We start from the raw sequence: 14840 nt of genomic DNA on the forward strand, positions 1-14840 counted from the left end.
GGCCGTGTGCCAAAAATGAAATTACTGCAAGAGCCACACGACAGCCGTGCAGTAACTCTATTTTGGCGCAAGTTGGGCGCACGTAGATGCTTACGCAGCTTAGTAAAAGGGCCCCCCAGTGAATGAGAAAACATGTCCACCTTCCATAGCAATTACAGACGTTCTAGAATGCTGCATGGTGAGTTATTCTTCTGAGGGTCTTTCCAGTGGCATACTAAGGGCGGAGCGGTGGTCTGCCCAGAGTGTAAATCAAAAGGGGGTGCTCCGCTCCGGCTGCTCCAGTCCCTGTATTCAGGCTGCCACTGCTGCCACTCCTCTGGCCGGTTCCATGCTTTACTTAAGCCTCCACCCCTGCTGGGCCACCGCTGTTGCCTCTCCTCTCTTCTGGCCAGTTCCATGCTTTACTTAAGCCTCCACCCCTGCTGGGCCACCGCTGTTGCTTCTCCTCTCTTCTGGCCAGTTCCATGCTTTACTTAAGCCTCCACCCCTGCTGGGCCACCGCTGTTGCCTCTCCTCTCTTCTAGCCAGTTCCATGCTTTACTTAAGCCTCCACCCCTGCTGGGCCACCGCTGTTGCCTCTCCTCTCTTCTGGCCAGTTCCATGCTTTACTTAAGCCTCTACCCCTGCTGGGCCACCGCTGTTGCCTCTCCTCTCTTCTGGCCAGTTCCATGCTTTACTTAAGCCTCCACCCCTGCTGGGCCACCGCTGTTGCCTCTCCTCTCTTCTGGCCAGTTCCATGCTTTACTTAAGCCTCCACCCCTGCTGGGCCACCGCTGTTGCCTCTCCTCTCTTCTGGCCAGTTCCATGCCTTCTTCCAGCTGCCGCCTCCACCACTGCTACTACTTTTCCTCCTGCAGGGTGGCAAACAAATAAAACCAGGAAGATCGCGGGGTCTGCACTACCCGTGGCTGCTGATCCCTCCTCTTTGATGTCACTTCCAGTTCCATTCTGGAGCAGACCTAGCAGCCTCGGGTAAGGCCACACAATCTTTTTGACATTTTTTTTTTGCCTTTTTCTGTTTGTTTGTTTGTTTGTTTTGCTGCTAGTTTGGAGTGGGAGTGGGAGCAGCAGTATGGTGGGGGGGAGGGTTGGATCAGATAAAAAGGAGAGAGAGGGGACACTGGATGGAAGGGAGAGAAAGAGAGCAGACATGGAAGGGGGAGAGGCAGACAGTGGATGGAAGAAAGGGCAGAAAGAGGGAGAGAGAGAGAGGGAGGGCAGACCATGGATAGAAGGGAGAGAAAGGGCAGATGGAAGGAGCAGAGACAGAGAGGGCAGACGCTGGATGGAAGGGGGAGAGAGAGGGCAGATAGTGATTGGAAGGGAGAGAGAGGGCAGATAGTGGTTGGAGGGGGCAGAGATGGCAGACACTGGATGGCAGGGGCAGGGAGAGAGAGAAGGCAGACGTTGGATGGAAGAGAGAGAGTGAAGAGAAGATGAGGAAAGCAGAAAGCAGAGACAACAACGGTAGATAAAATACTTTTCTTTTTTTTGCTTTAGGATAAATAGTATTGGAACTGTGTTAATAAATGTTTATATATAGAAAATGCAAATAAGGTAATCCTTTTACTGGACTAATTTTAATACATTTTGACTAACTTTTGGAGACCAAAACCCCCTTCCTCAGGACAGGACAGACTACTGTAACAGCAGTATACTGTATTGACCTGAGGAAGGAGGTTTTGGCTGTATTAATATAATAAAATGGTATCTTATTTTCCATATTTGTTTTATTTCTATTTGTTAAATTTGTAAAGTGGTGATTGGTATTTGCTAGTTTTTTTCAAATTTACATCTGCTATCTTTTCCCCCTGCTTACTAAGCAGCGTGGCAATGCCAACATAGCCCATTCATAGGCCTACTTATTGAAAAAGTTCCAAACGGCTCAGAACACTGCGGCGAGACTCATCCTTAGAGAAAGACGCTTTGCTCACGCTGAACCACTGCACTTTAAACTTCATTGGCTACCTGTACAGGAGTGCATTGCTTTCAAGATCTGCTCCTTAACTCCTTAATTTGTAAGGGTGTCAAGTACAAGACGATCTTCGCCTCGTCCTTCCGCTATTGGAGTCCCAAGCACTGGAATGCACTACCTCGCCACCTTAAAACTCAACTGGACCATGCCCTTTTCAAGAAGTTGTTAAAGACATGCCTCTTTGCCAAGACCTACTCCCCAACTTACTCTGCTGATTGATGCATCCCCTGTCCCTTACCCTGCCTAGCTCACGCTGTTAGATTCTCCTCCCCTATTTGCTTCTTGTATACTTGCCTAAGTTTTAACTTTGTACTTCTATTTAATTCTCTGTAAGCCACATTGCGCCTGCTTGAGTGGGAAAATGTGGGATATAAGTAACCCATAAATAAATAACCATAAAGAGACAAATTAGAATTTGCAGCAGAAAGTTTATTGAAACATCAAGCAAAGAGAAATGAGAAGCACTTCATTTTAAGATTCCCACTAAAATAAAAAGAAAATTCTAAATCTTGCAGTAGATCTTTCCAGAGAGGGTGGAAGGTGGAGAGGGCAGCCAGTTTGGAAAGTGGTCAGGCGTCTCCTTTGCAGATATGTAGGTTGGCTTCAGAAGGAAGAATGCAGCATGATATCTTCCCTTTCTCCAAATCAGCAACCTTCTAGTGGGTTGACATAACTTTTCCATTAGGACTCTTCCTTAACCCGGGTTGAGACGACTTTTCCATCATGAATCTCTTCAATAATTGTTCTCACTTTTGTAACCTTGTTTGGTACTAAAAATCAAAGATTCAGAACGTTAACAGCGCTCTTCCAATGTCTGATAAAGCGTATTTCATTTTTCACCTATGTAGATAGCGAGCACTTGAGCTTATTTTGTTAGTATCGCTTGCTTCTTATTTTCAGGGTTAGATATTCAGCGTTTAGCAGCAGCCATTAAACGTATAAAAACTACTTATTCATGTATTTTCAGTGGCATTAAAGAAAAAGTGTATGCCCCCTTGGAGATACGCACTATGCAAGTTAAATACATATTGAAGGAATGGCGCTTAGGCAAAATGTTGTGATTGATATGTGTACCGTATGTGCACACATACATGCATAAATGCCATTATTCTAAACATTTATGTGTGTGATACGTGCACAAATATTAGTACATAAGCACATAAGCATCGCCATGCTGGGACAGACCAAGGGTCCATCAAGCCCAGCACCCTATCACCGACAGCGGCCAAAAGAACAAGCAATTTGTCCCACCCATCCTAGAAATACTGTATTCCCTCGTCCAATAACATATGTGCATATGTTGTACAATTAGCCCATATCCTGGTACTGCCAGGGCAGTCTGGGTGGAGCCGTGGCACCCAGATAAATATCTGAGCAAGTTAGGATAGTATAATAGCTGTCACACCTTGTCCAGATAGCTATTGGGGTACCAGCATTAAATATTGGTGGTGCCTGGATAATTGCTAGCCAATGCCAAATACCTGAATATTCATTGTTGGTGTCTGGGTAAGGCCTGGTGCTAAATAAAGAAGTATTTAAAAAAAAACACCCTGATGGTCAGTGTTTAAAAAAACACTGGCCACTTAAGGTTAAATGTTACCCCCTATGTTTTCAAATGAAAATTCACCTATATTTAGGAGCTTAAAAGGTTATACTTCTAAATTTAGGTCTGCTATTTATTTGCCTAGATTTATGATCCTAATTAAAGTGTCTACTGCTGAAAATGAGCAGTAAAGTAATTTTTCTTCCCCTGCCTAAATCTGCCTCTCTTGCCACCCAATGTTTAGGCACCTTTAAATTTAGGAGTTTAGTGAAATTTTCAGCCCTAGTAAATTTTCAAAGAGTCCATTCACTAAAGTGTGGTAAAGGTTTGCACTTACCATGGCATAAAATACAAAAATGAATGTGAATTAAGTGCAGAGCCTGGGCTTTCTCTTGTTCCCACAACATGTCCCTATACAGCTGCCACACAGAAGATACTTTACCACGTGGTAAGTGTAGAGAAACATGCATCTGGGTTAACCACAATGCGTAGCTCATACCCGTTCCCTGCTCATTTCTCACCTCATAACACACTAAGCAGGTGAAGGGAATCGTATAACCTAGACAGGTGCAGACATTTATGCGTGCATTCCACAGGTAAATGTTTAGAATATTAGCAGATACTCATGTAAATGCTAGCTGGGCACCTATGTGCTAGTCTCCAAATAGCCACCTAGCACACACAGTGTGTATTTGCAAGGGGGCGTGCACAGGGGAGGAGCATAGGCGGTACTTAGGTGGGGCTTCCACTTACACAGGCAACTTATAGAATACTGTAGGTTAGGCGTGCCCCTGTCGCATTTAGCCAGGTCTATGGCTGGTGTAACTGTGAGTTGCTAAATGTTAGGCATGCAGATAGCGGATTACGTTAGCATTCTATAAAAGAGCCTAGGTTCCATTACAGAATAAGTATCTACCACTCAAAAATATGTGAATTAGCACATGCTAACTGTCATGTCAGGTTACTGTGTTCATGCACTAATTTATGCACTACCTGGTTAGCGTAGTTTAGTAAACATGCCCTATCTCAAACCCTTTGAATATCAGTCTCCATATTTTTATTTGATGTCCGGCGCAAAATGTTTTGCAGTTTGTAGTCCTGCCATCCTAGTAGTAAAAAACGGTGTTACAAATTCTTAATGGCTTGCTCTGAATTTATAAACAGGCCTGGCGTCGAGGCTGAGAAACGCCAGGCTGCAGTAGTGTAGGAAGGAATTTCTCCAAGGGAGGGGCATAGTAATTTTTTGCATTACCCAACAAAATGCTGGGGGGGGGGGGGGGGAGGAGGAAGCAGGACCGGCGTTAGGGGGCGGCAAACAGGGCAATTGCCCTGGGCCCCCATACTATAGGGGATACCAAACCTGCTTCAAGCTAAAGGAGGCATAGGCTGAAGGCCAGCTTTTGGGCCCCCTTCCCGGTTTCTGCCCTGGGCCCCTGAATGTCTACCACCAGCCCTGGGTGGGAGGGGGGAATGCCCTCTCTTCCTTACACCTATGCTAGGCTGAGCCCCTGCAGAAGCTCATTACCTTTAGCAGCTTGGCCCGAGGACCAGCTTGAGGAACTTCCACTGCTGCTAGATCCTGACCTGCAACGCAGAAATTAAGATTTGAAATGTGTTTCCTATTTTCTTATTAATGGCACTAAAAATTGAACATGATTGTGCAAGTCAGTAAAAAGGCCATAACCATGTAAGTATTCGTGAGTGTCCTGAAACTTGCAAATATATTTTCAAATTCTTGTATCATAATATTGATATTTTCAAACTGTGACCAAACCCTATCTAGGAGAGAGTGCAGTAATATAATCATTGCTTTAAGTAAGCAACTACAAGTAGTTAATATTCAGTGGTACAATGAAAGAATCCTTCATGTTCTCCACAAAGGAATTTTATGAGGTCTTCAGGATACCAGAAGTAGATTCCTCTTTTTGAAAAGAAGAATGAATTTCTAACAAACTAAAATTTGGATGGCCATGTAACTCCATGTCAAAAGAAAGAAGACAAATCAATGCCATCTATTTCCATTCCATGCAAGGAGATGGATCCTGTTTTTACAACAGCCTGCATGAAGTGGGACAAAGCTGGGGCTTGCTCAGCAAGCTGTATATAGTCATGAGAGCCATGTTCAAACTTCTTGGCCTAGTTTAGTCATGGTTGCACCTAGGCCACTGTGCCTTGCCTTGACATGGACTGGCAGTGACAATCCTACAAGACAATTGATATTACTTTAATAGCTTAGGTAAGGGGGACTTGGTTTTGGGTTCTGAATGGGAATTTACATGCACGTCTACCCAAAGTGGACTGTATTGGCCATTTGGGCTACATCTGCTGTCATTTACTATGGGACAAATATTGAGTGCTCACAGCCATGGACTTTGCTGCTTCTGAAGAAATAGCAGTCAAATGGTGTTGATATTGAGTTTGAATGCTTTGTGTCTGTGTGTATATGAAAGAAAAAAAAAATCATACATGGTTCAGTTTATTTATGTGCCCTAATCAAATTTATAACTTAAAATGTATTGGGGTTGTTATTCAGGAGGAATCCAGATCCTACCTGGGTAAGTTTTATTGACTGGATCCGTACTTGGAATTTCAGTGACATTAATATTTATTCGGACTCCCGTGACACTATCTGGGTACTGCTGAGGCGGCTGAAGGACAGAGCCAGGAGTTACCTGGTTAATGGTGGTATGCAGTCCACTAACTGGCTAACCGTTTGGATACAGTTTGGACAGCAAAGAGGCTGAATACCTCCAGTACACAGATAAGTACTAGCAGCAACTTTATTCAGCAGTGGTATCCAGGTACAGCCCAGCGCTCAATAACTGGGAATAAAAAGCCTATGGCAGATGGCGTTTAAAAAGTACTGTCTGACACGGGCTGAATATTCACCCAATTATGTTTTCCTAAATAATGCAGGTAAAATAAATGGGTCAATATTTAACACCTCGGTCTGCATGTTTTAAAAATGTCCACTCCGGTATTTAACTATAAGCTATTTGGATAGTGGCCGGTGCTGAAAATCAGGATATAGCTGTCAGCGCAGGTGGTGTCCGAATAGTGGCGATATTTGGTCCTGCTATCTAGATAACTATCCTGATGATGTAGGGCGACCTTATTCCCGCCTGAATCATTTCTCAAACTTCTCATGCTCCACCCATGCACCACCCTGCACTCTCCAGGTAGGGGATAAGTCTCTATAGGTCACATAAAGTTAGGCACCAGGATGAGGCAATTATATAATTGCATTATAGAATACTAGCATAAGTCTGAAGGACACACCGAACTTTAGGGCCGTTTTACTAAAGGGTTGGCAAGTGGCAATGGACTTGCCGCACGCCAATCCGGAACGACTGCCAGGCTACTGCAGGAGCCCGGCGGTAGTTCCCACCTCCAACACACACCATTTCCGGCGCTCCAGCAATATTTCTATTTATGTACTGCGGTGGTTACCACCAGGTTAGCGCAGGAGCCCTTACCCCCCCCCCCCCCCCCAAAAAAAAATAGCCACGCAGTAAGTGGTTCATTTACCACATGGCCATTTCTTGTCGAGAGAACAAAAAGTCAGCCTTTTACCTGCTGCGGTAAAATGGGGCCTCAGCACACATAAAAATCATGAGCTGACGCTAGCACAGGCCCCCTTTTAACTGCAGCTTAGTAAAAGGACCCTTTAGGCACAAGCTCTTAACTCAAAGGCTACAGTAGTCAAACTGGAGAAGAGCTTCTAAATATCAGGTCCAAATGAAACCATACCACCAAAGAAGGGCAGCCACGTGAGCTTAGGTTTCATTGCGATAACATTGGAATTGAAATTTAGGAACTGAAAGGATTATTTTTCTAATAGTGCCTTTTGCTTACCCTCCCTGTCCATCTAGCAGGCGTCGGTAGGTCTCAATCTCCTTCTCCAGCCGGGTCTTGATGTCTAGCAGCTGTTCATAGTCCGAGCTCTGTTGCTCCATGTCTGCTCTTATGGCTGCCAGTTGCTCCTCAATGCTGCTAATCGTAGCCTGCATCTGCGCAATCTGAAGACAGAAGCGCCCTTCTGTTTCCGCTAGGGTTTCTTCCAGAGTTTTTTTCTGTCAATGCATAAGAGGAAGAGGAAGAGGAAGATGCCCATCAAACAGATAAAGCACAATTTTTGCCCATGAGATATATAGATTGTATGCTCACCAAGCATGGATAATGTTTCCTATAGCCATTACATTTTCAATAGTGAATCTTTTTCAGTATGAGCCTCTCAACTCCTAGAAAAATGCTTTACCAAAGTAACTTAAAAAAGTAAAGAATGGCCATAAAGAACTTAAAGGAAACTTCAGAAAATGCATAATAAAAAAAAAATGCCCAGTTAAAATAAGAAAAGCTCAGAACATAACGCAGAGTAGCATGTAAATCAGTTCTTCTGCATTCCTTTGCATCCTTGCAGTAGTGTACTGGAGTTCAGAAATTTCTGGAAGAGTTTAAAAATTGACGAAAGACATGCTGCTGGGAAAAGGTAATACTACAGCTCTATCACATCTGAAGAAGAAGGGACCTGAGTGGTCTTGAAAACTCATGTGCTATTCCACCTTTTTTTGGTTAGCACTTGTCGATTCATGTAAACAGAGCATTTGGGTCTAGTTCAATCTATCTGTTCATTCGAAGGGATGAGAATTTCAGCTGTAGGGGTTGGAAAGGTGGAATATAGACCAACCCTACTGAACATGATCAATCTAACAAGAGTGAGGTAATTTTTAATGGAGTCCAGTCAAACACTGATAGAAAATGCGTGCACAAGCGTTGCTTTTCATGCCCTCCTCTGCTAGCCTGCTTACAAAGGCTTCATTTTTCAAAAACTTTGCATTACAAAAGCTGTCCAAAGTGAGTTGGCACATACATGGGCAAGTAATGACTGCAGCTCTATCTCCAAAGCCTGAAGAGAACGCCTGAGGTCTGTCATTTCGGTTTTGCTGGTCTGACCTTGCTGAAGGTTGCTCGAAATCTGTTGTTTCAGGTCACCGCTCTGAGAGGACAAAAGAAAAGAAATTACATTTCTTGATAATCAAATGGGTTTCTGCTATCAATTTTGCCTGATAGAGTAGGCCAGACAAGAATCACCCACCCTTTTGTGGAACTGCTCTTCAGCTTCTCTGCGGTTCTTCTCAGCTAAACCTTCATACTGAGCTCTCATGTCATTCAGGATCTTGGTAAGATCAATACCTGCTGCGGCATTCATCTGTACATCTATATCTCCAACAGGGGTTCCTTTCAGACCTTTCACCTCCTGGAAACAGAGAAAATGAAAATGTCTTTAAATGCAGGCATGCAGTGCCAAACAGAGAATTTTTCTTTTTCATTACCAGGTATTATTGTCTTATCCAGGAGCTTTGATCTTCTGTTGGAGGACAAGTAATGAAGATATCACAGTTTGTCGATAATATAACATATACAACATAAGGAACCCTGAAATCGTGCACTTGTCAAGTTACATACCCAGCCTTCCAAGACAGGAAGCCTAGAGCTAACGACAGAGGGATGGTGCCAAGGATCTTGATTTGAATTGGGGGGGGGGGGGGGGGGAAAACAGTGAGCAATTAACATGCTCCAGGCATTGGAGAGCCCAGTCATAGTACTGGGGCATTAATCCCATCCACTACTCAACCAGTACGCAAATTTAAAGAAATGCATAAACCAATCATGATAGGATTGGCTTTACCATTAGAAAGGTAGGTGCTTGCCTAGACATCAACTTCTGGGGTGTGGAAGAGAGCAGCTGCAGTCAAAGACAATCGGATCTTCTCTAAATCACTAAAGGCTTGGCTATTTGGTCATATAAATGAGTAGTCATGTTTATTGGATTTCAGATTTGCTGATTTTCTGTTTTCTAATGTGTTTGGTCCCAGATTTTAATGATGTTTGTTATGTTATATTTTATGCTACTGTAAGGTTTGGAACATTGAAAACTGCCAAGCATGATCTACCAGGGATTCTCAACCCAGTCCTCGGGACACACCCAGCCAGTCAGTTTTTCAGGATATGCAAGAAATAAATTTGCATGCACTACCCCCCATTGTATGAAGCTCTCTCTCAATGCTAAATAGTAGTAGTAGTAGTAGTCTCAATGCATACTCATTGTGGGTATCCAGAAAACCTGGCTGGCTGGCTGTATCCTGAGGACTGGGTTGAGAACCTCAGGTCTAAACAATAAGTCATGACACTAACGCCCACTAAAACAACCACCTGTGTGTATTTTTATCTTCAGATGGCTTTTGAAAATTGCCCTCATGAGGAGATTATTTTTATGTTGTTTCTTATGGGTGCAGAAAGAGGCATTTATAGCACCAGAGAAGTAGGCACAGTTGCCCATTCGGTCACCCCTCCAAAGCCTAAGTCCACATGAGCAGCTGTAAATGATAACAACTGGTTTTTTTTTTAAGTATTTGTATAAACACTGCTCAAGCCTACTAAAATGGCCTCCAAAACATTATAAAAATAGGGGCTGGGTAAGCCTTCAGAGAAGCCACACAGTGACAGCCTTCCACACTGATCCTTTTAAATCAGGGTTTATGGCCTGCTGTTCCACCCACCACCCCTCACATTGTTGTTCTGTTTGAGTGAGTTAATGAGCCTATGGACCTAGGAGAAAACTGGGTGGAAGACAGGGAAGGGATTAAGTAAACAGACATGAGGGCCACTCCCCAGCACCAACATAAGTATTTATTTATTTGGTGGGATTTATTAACGCCTTTATGAAGAGATTCACGCAAGGCGGTGTACAGCAGGAACAGTTTAACATCAAACGTACAATTTTGTTAACAGCAGAACAATAGTAAAATGACCAAATATATATACAATAAATGAGGTCAACTTGAAAATGGGAAATGAAACCTAATAATAGGACAAATCAGAAATATACACATTTAACAGCACTGAAATTCAAATAACAGAGATATGATATGATGTCAGCATAATACTCATATTGGGTCAGACCAATGGTCCATGCAGCCCAGAATCCTGCCCCCAACATTGGCCAAGCCAGGTCACAAGCACCTGACAAAAACCCAAACAGTGGCAACAGTCCATGCTATCAATCCCAGGGAAACAGTGGCTTCCCCATGTCCGTCTCAATAGCAGACCATGGATTCTTCCTCCAGAAACCTGTCCAAACCCAGATATGCCAACCACTGTCACCACATCCTCTGGCAAAGAGTTCCAGAGCCCAACCATTCGCTGAGTGAAAAAATATTCCCTCCTATTTGTCTCAAAAATACTTCCATGTAACTTTCCTGTGTTTCCATTTTAAAACTCTCCAAAGTGGGGTTCTGGATGGTTCTGACTTCAGAGGAAGAAGCAGCAGGTAAGAAGTATCACTTCCCAATTTTTGCTGCCATAGAAAGGGGGGGGGGGGAGTTCTGGTCCCTGTGACCCCAATTCTCTTTCTGCCAGCTTGCTTACTTGCCAGGTAAAAAATCTTCCTTGGGAGCCATGGAACCAACCCATTTGACAGGCCCCTCCTAATCATGTGGGTCTTAGGCATGTGCCTAGTTTACCTATGCCTTATTCCTGCCCTAGTGAAAGAAGTGGGGTGTCTGCAGATAGGCATATGTCAAGTTCATGGGTACCTTTGCTAAGGACAGTTGGGAATATTCCCAATTGGTGCACCAAGAAAACTGTAATATGTGTGGTTTTCTTTTTTAAAATGTGTTTAAAGGGAATATTCAATTGCAGTCTAATCTGGGGACTATATTCACCCAATGGCAGTTAGCATTTCTTTAAACGCTGGTTGCTATGAACTGACCTGTACATCCAGCGCCAACCCCCATCCAGACACAGCACTAGCACTGCATATCCGAGTCTGGAGTGACCACAGGGGGTTACTCAAGTGCCACCAATATTCAGCTATGGTGGCTGTGCAGTTGCCTGTTTACATTAGAAATGCCTCTTTGCTGTCCTAAGATAACCAGATAGCCACTTAATATCGGCAGCACCCAGGAGTATCTTGCAAGAAATTAGGAAGTATTCGTACCTCTTCATGGTTTTTCTTGAGGAAGAGCAGTTCCTCAGTCAGGCTCTCCACTTGCATCTCCTGGTGAGACTTAGTCAGGGTCAGCTCGTCCAGGACTCTGCGCAGACCATTGATGTCAGCTTCCACGCTCTGGCGCAGCACCAGTTCATTCTCATACCTGAGCAAGGAAATCAAAAAAGAAAAAAATGATTTAGAATGGAAATAAATTTACCTGCTCATTTTTTTCCCCCCCTTTTCTAATTCCCAATAAACATCAATTCTGGATTCTCAGCCCTGTGGTGCTGCATGAAATGCAGTATAGAAAATGTTACATGCAAACTTTCCTTTGCTGTTTGAGCTTGCATAAATTTATGGTCATTGGATTTATGGCAATGTTTGCGTTTTCAAATGTTGTTTTGGTGACCTTAATACAAAGCGCTTAGACAGAGAAAGGAGATAGATTTGGCTGCTGTTTTCAGTTTTAAGGAACTCTTCTTTCACATGATGTGGTTTAGACATGTAGTATTATCAAAATAGCTTGTTCCACTTACTTCAGTTTGAAATCATCAGCAGCCAGCCGGGCATTGTCAATCTGTAGAATTATTCGACCATTATCAATAGTAGCATCAATGATCTAGAAGACAGGAGGATGCACAGAGAAAGATGTCAGTGTCTGATGGTACAGACTGACTAATAGTTTTCCTTTCCAGTTTACAAAAACAGCCTCTAAAAAAACACATATTTGCTTGGATAATTGTCTCTCACACATATTAATACAGATTATTTATGCATTTAATAATCTCTTCTCTCACCTGTCAAAGTTGTAAAGGAATGGTTATGTTTGGATTTTTCTTTACTCAGGTTGAGCTACATAACTACGTGTAATGGACCAGATGCAAAATTTGATAATTGTTAAAAGTCACCAGTGAAGTATGGTTGATGTCAGTGAGTTATTTTAAATTCATGGGGTCGTTTATTTTCATTTGGTTGAATAGCTACTATGTTATAGCTGCTTTTAAAACAAGGGTTAATATACAGTGATTGCTGTGATTCCTTACCTTTTTGTTGAGATCATCAATAGCCTGGTAATATTTGCTGTAGTCACGACCCGGTCCACCAGTGGATGATCCAGGGCGGTGTTTGTCATACCATTCCTTGATTTTACGTTCCAACTCAGTATTTGCCTCCTCCAAGGAACGCACCTTGTCCAGGTAGGCAGCTAGACGGTCATTTAAATTCTGCATAGTCTCCTTCTCATTACCAGGAAAAAGGCCTTCACCACCAATTACTTGGACACTACCAAAAGCACCATCTCCAAATCCACTACCACCAAATCCAGCTTGGTCAAAGCCAAAGCCAAATCCAGCTTGGCCAACACCAAATCCAGCCTGGCCAACACCATATCCAGCATGGCCAACAACAGATCCAGCATGGGCAACACCAGATCCAGCCTGCCACCACCAGATCCAGCTTGCCAACCACCAGATCCAGCTTGCCAACCACCATGACTACCACCAACTCTCAAACTTTGGCTTCCAACATGTCCACCACTACCTCCCTGGCCCACAAACTATCTCCTCCATGCTGCCCACTTATGCTTCCACCTGCTCTCCTAATCGATACACTGCCAGCTTGAAAAGCCATTGTGCCCCAGTATAGATGCACCTTTACCAAGAGTAGAAATGTAGCTCCAGAGGGGAGTGTGATGTGTGGCTAGCCTTTAGCTTTTATATATATAAAACTGGAAGGGTGTGTCAGTCCAATTTCCTTTAGTGCCAGCTTATTATCTCTTGCCTATAGATCAATTATCATTATTAATAAGCTTATTTGTACATTTGCCCTTAGGATGTTCATTATTATTGGCTGTAACATGGGTGCAGCAGCGTGAAACTTTTGCTATATATCGCCTTCCCTAGTCGATTATGGGGAAGCTGAGTAATTCTATTTTTTAGCATTCATGTCATTATTTCATCCACACATGCTTGCAGTCATCTTTCTTTATCCACCCTTTTTCTATTTTGGCACTAGTCTTTATCTCATATTCCAAGCCGGTGCATGTTAATCAAGTTTCCCAACCAGCATTTCAGCTGGAGTTCTTCTTTTCCCAGACAAAATTTCATGCCCTCTTCAGACATGCAAGCGAATGATAAATAATGGTCTTAGTGCTTGAAAATTGCTTGCCATGAACATAAATCATGATACGATTTTCAGTGGCCTTCAATTTGAAATGTACACATTTACATAGGTAGCTTTAACTGAGTATTAACTGCAAATTTCTGACTACAAATGGGACCTGCACTGTATCATATTATGGGTCTCATTTTCAAAGCACTTAGACATTCAAAGTTCCATAGGTTACTCACGGAACTTTGTAAGTCTAAGTGCTTTGAAAATACGCCTCGTGCAATCTACTATTTCTGCCTGTGACTATTTGGGGATAAAACAATGCACGTGTTTGAAAATCGAAGGTACATAGGTTATTTTCCTGCTCCAATCTAAACATAGTCGAAGAAACTCATCTTTTTTAAGTTAAAGAAGTATGCATATCGTGAACTTCAGAACCCTGTGCTTTGAGCAGGAGTGTTTTCATTTAGAGCAATCAAATGTCTTGAAAACTGTGCTCCCCGTGGTAGAACAAGCAGTGAACTGCTGTTCAATTTTACTTTAGTTTGTATATTTGCTATAGCTCCTTTCATGAACTTCAGTTTAAAGCGGTTTGCAAAGTTCAATCAACATTGAGTTAAAGGCGAGGGTACAGACATAAATCTTTAAAAACTAAGGGACAACCTTAATACAAAGAGAATCAGGCAAGAACTGAGAGGAATACTTAGTCCAGGTAGCCCTGAAATGCCTTAGTGAAAAGAAAAAGTATCCTCATGCTAAAGCTGCTGACTGCTGCAGGTTGAATCTAACCTGACACAGCAATTTTCTTGTTGGGCCCTCATTGCATTCGATTTTCCTCACAGTCTCGTTGGTTCTTTTACCTACTGCCTGGTACACTTACCATTAGTCTTTTAAAGGCTTGATTTGGTTTGTTCTTTCTTCAGTTCTATTTACTGGCATTGACAACATACAGACTCCTGAGGCAGGCGCTGTTCACCGAAACACGGTGCCGTGTCGAGTCTCATCCTTCATTAAAGAACTACCTTTAATTATTCATCTTCTTGGCTTTTTTGGAAGTGTCGTGTTGATCACGCTACTTTTTGTTCTTAACTTTTCTCCTCGTGGCGGATTCAGTTTCCCCACTTTGGTGGTTGCTTTTTGAATCTTACCTAGGCTATGTCCGGGCCATGTCTGGGCACCAGCATTGATTATCAGAGTTAGCCGCCAACCTGGAAGTCATG

The 14840-nt window shown here is 43.0% G+C and overlaps 1 protein-coding gene across 2 annotated transcripts; it reads right to left on the reverse strand.

Moving 5' to 3' along the window:
* Nucleotides 1-2383: 2383 nt before the first annotated feature.
* LOC115482286 (keratin, type I cytoskeletal 24-like) lies at nucleotides 2384-12971 on the reverse strand. Of its 2 annotated transcripts, XM_030221957.1 has the most exons (8): nucleotides 12555-12971; nucleotides 12048-12130; nucleotides 11518-11674; nucleotides 8614-8775; nucleotides 8389-8514; nucleotides 7374-7591; nucleotides 5044-5102; nucleotides 2384-2745 (listed from the first exon to the last, which is right to left on the reverse strand). In XM_030221957.1, the coding sequence occupies exons 1-8, from the start codon at nucleotides 12738-12740 to the stop codon at nucleotides 2657-2659; spliced, it is 1080 nt and encodes a 359-aa protein (XP_030077817.1). In that variant the 5' UTR covers nucleotides 12741-12971; the 3' UTR covers nucleotides 2384-2656. The 2 variants fall into 2 exon arrangements, with proteins under 2 accessions (XP_030077817.1, XP_030077816.1); XM_030221956.1 differs by lacking the exon at nucleotides 5044-5102 and having other exon boundaries at nucleotides 12555-12836.
* Between the last annotated feature and the right edge of the window lie 1869 nt (nucleotides 12972-14840).

Source organism: Microcaecilia unicolor, chromosome 12 (assembly GCF_901765095.1).
Source record: "Microcaecilia unicolor chromosome 12, aMicUni1.1, whole genome shotgun sequence".
Taxonomy (NCBI): Eukaryota; Metazoa; Chordata; class Amphibia; order Gymnophiona; family Siphonopidae; genus Microcaecilia; species Microcaecilia unicolor.

What these genes read in the sequence shown, in the direction of transcription:
- LOC115482286 (XM_030221957.1), bottom strand. Translation starts at nt 12,740, where the DNA reads ATGCAGAATTTAAATGACCGTCTAGCTGCCTACCTGGACAAGGTGCGT. An exon ending in AAGAGCAGTTCCACAAAAGG is followed by an intron (nt 8,515 to 8,613) that starts GTGGGTGATTCT and finishes TTGTCCTCTCAG; the next exon opens with AGCGGTGACCTGAAACAACA. An exon ending in TGCAGTCATTACTTGCCCAT is followed by an intron (nt 7,592 to 8,388) that starts GTATGTGCCAAC and finishes ATGCATTGACAG; the next exon opens with AAAAAAACTCTGGAAGAAAC.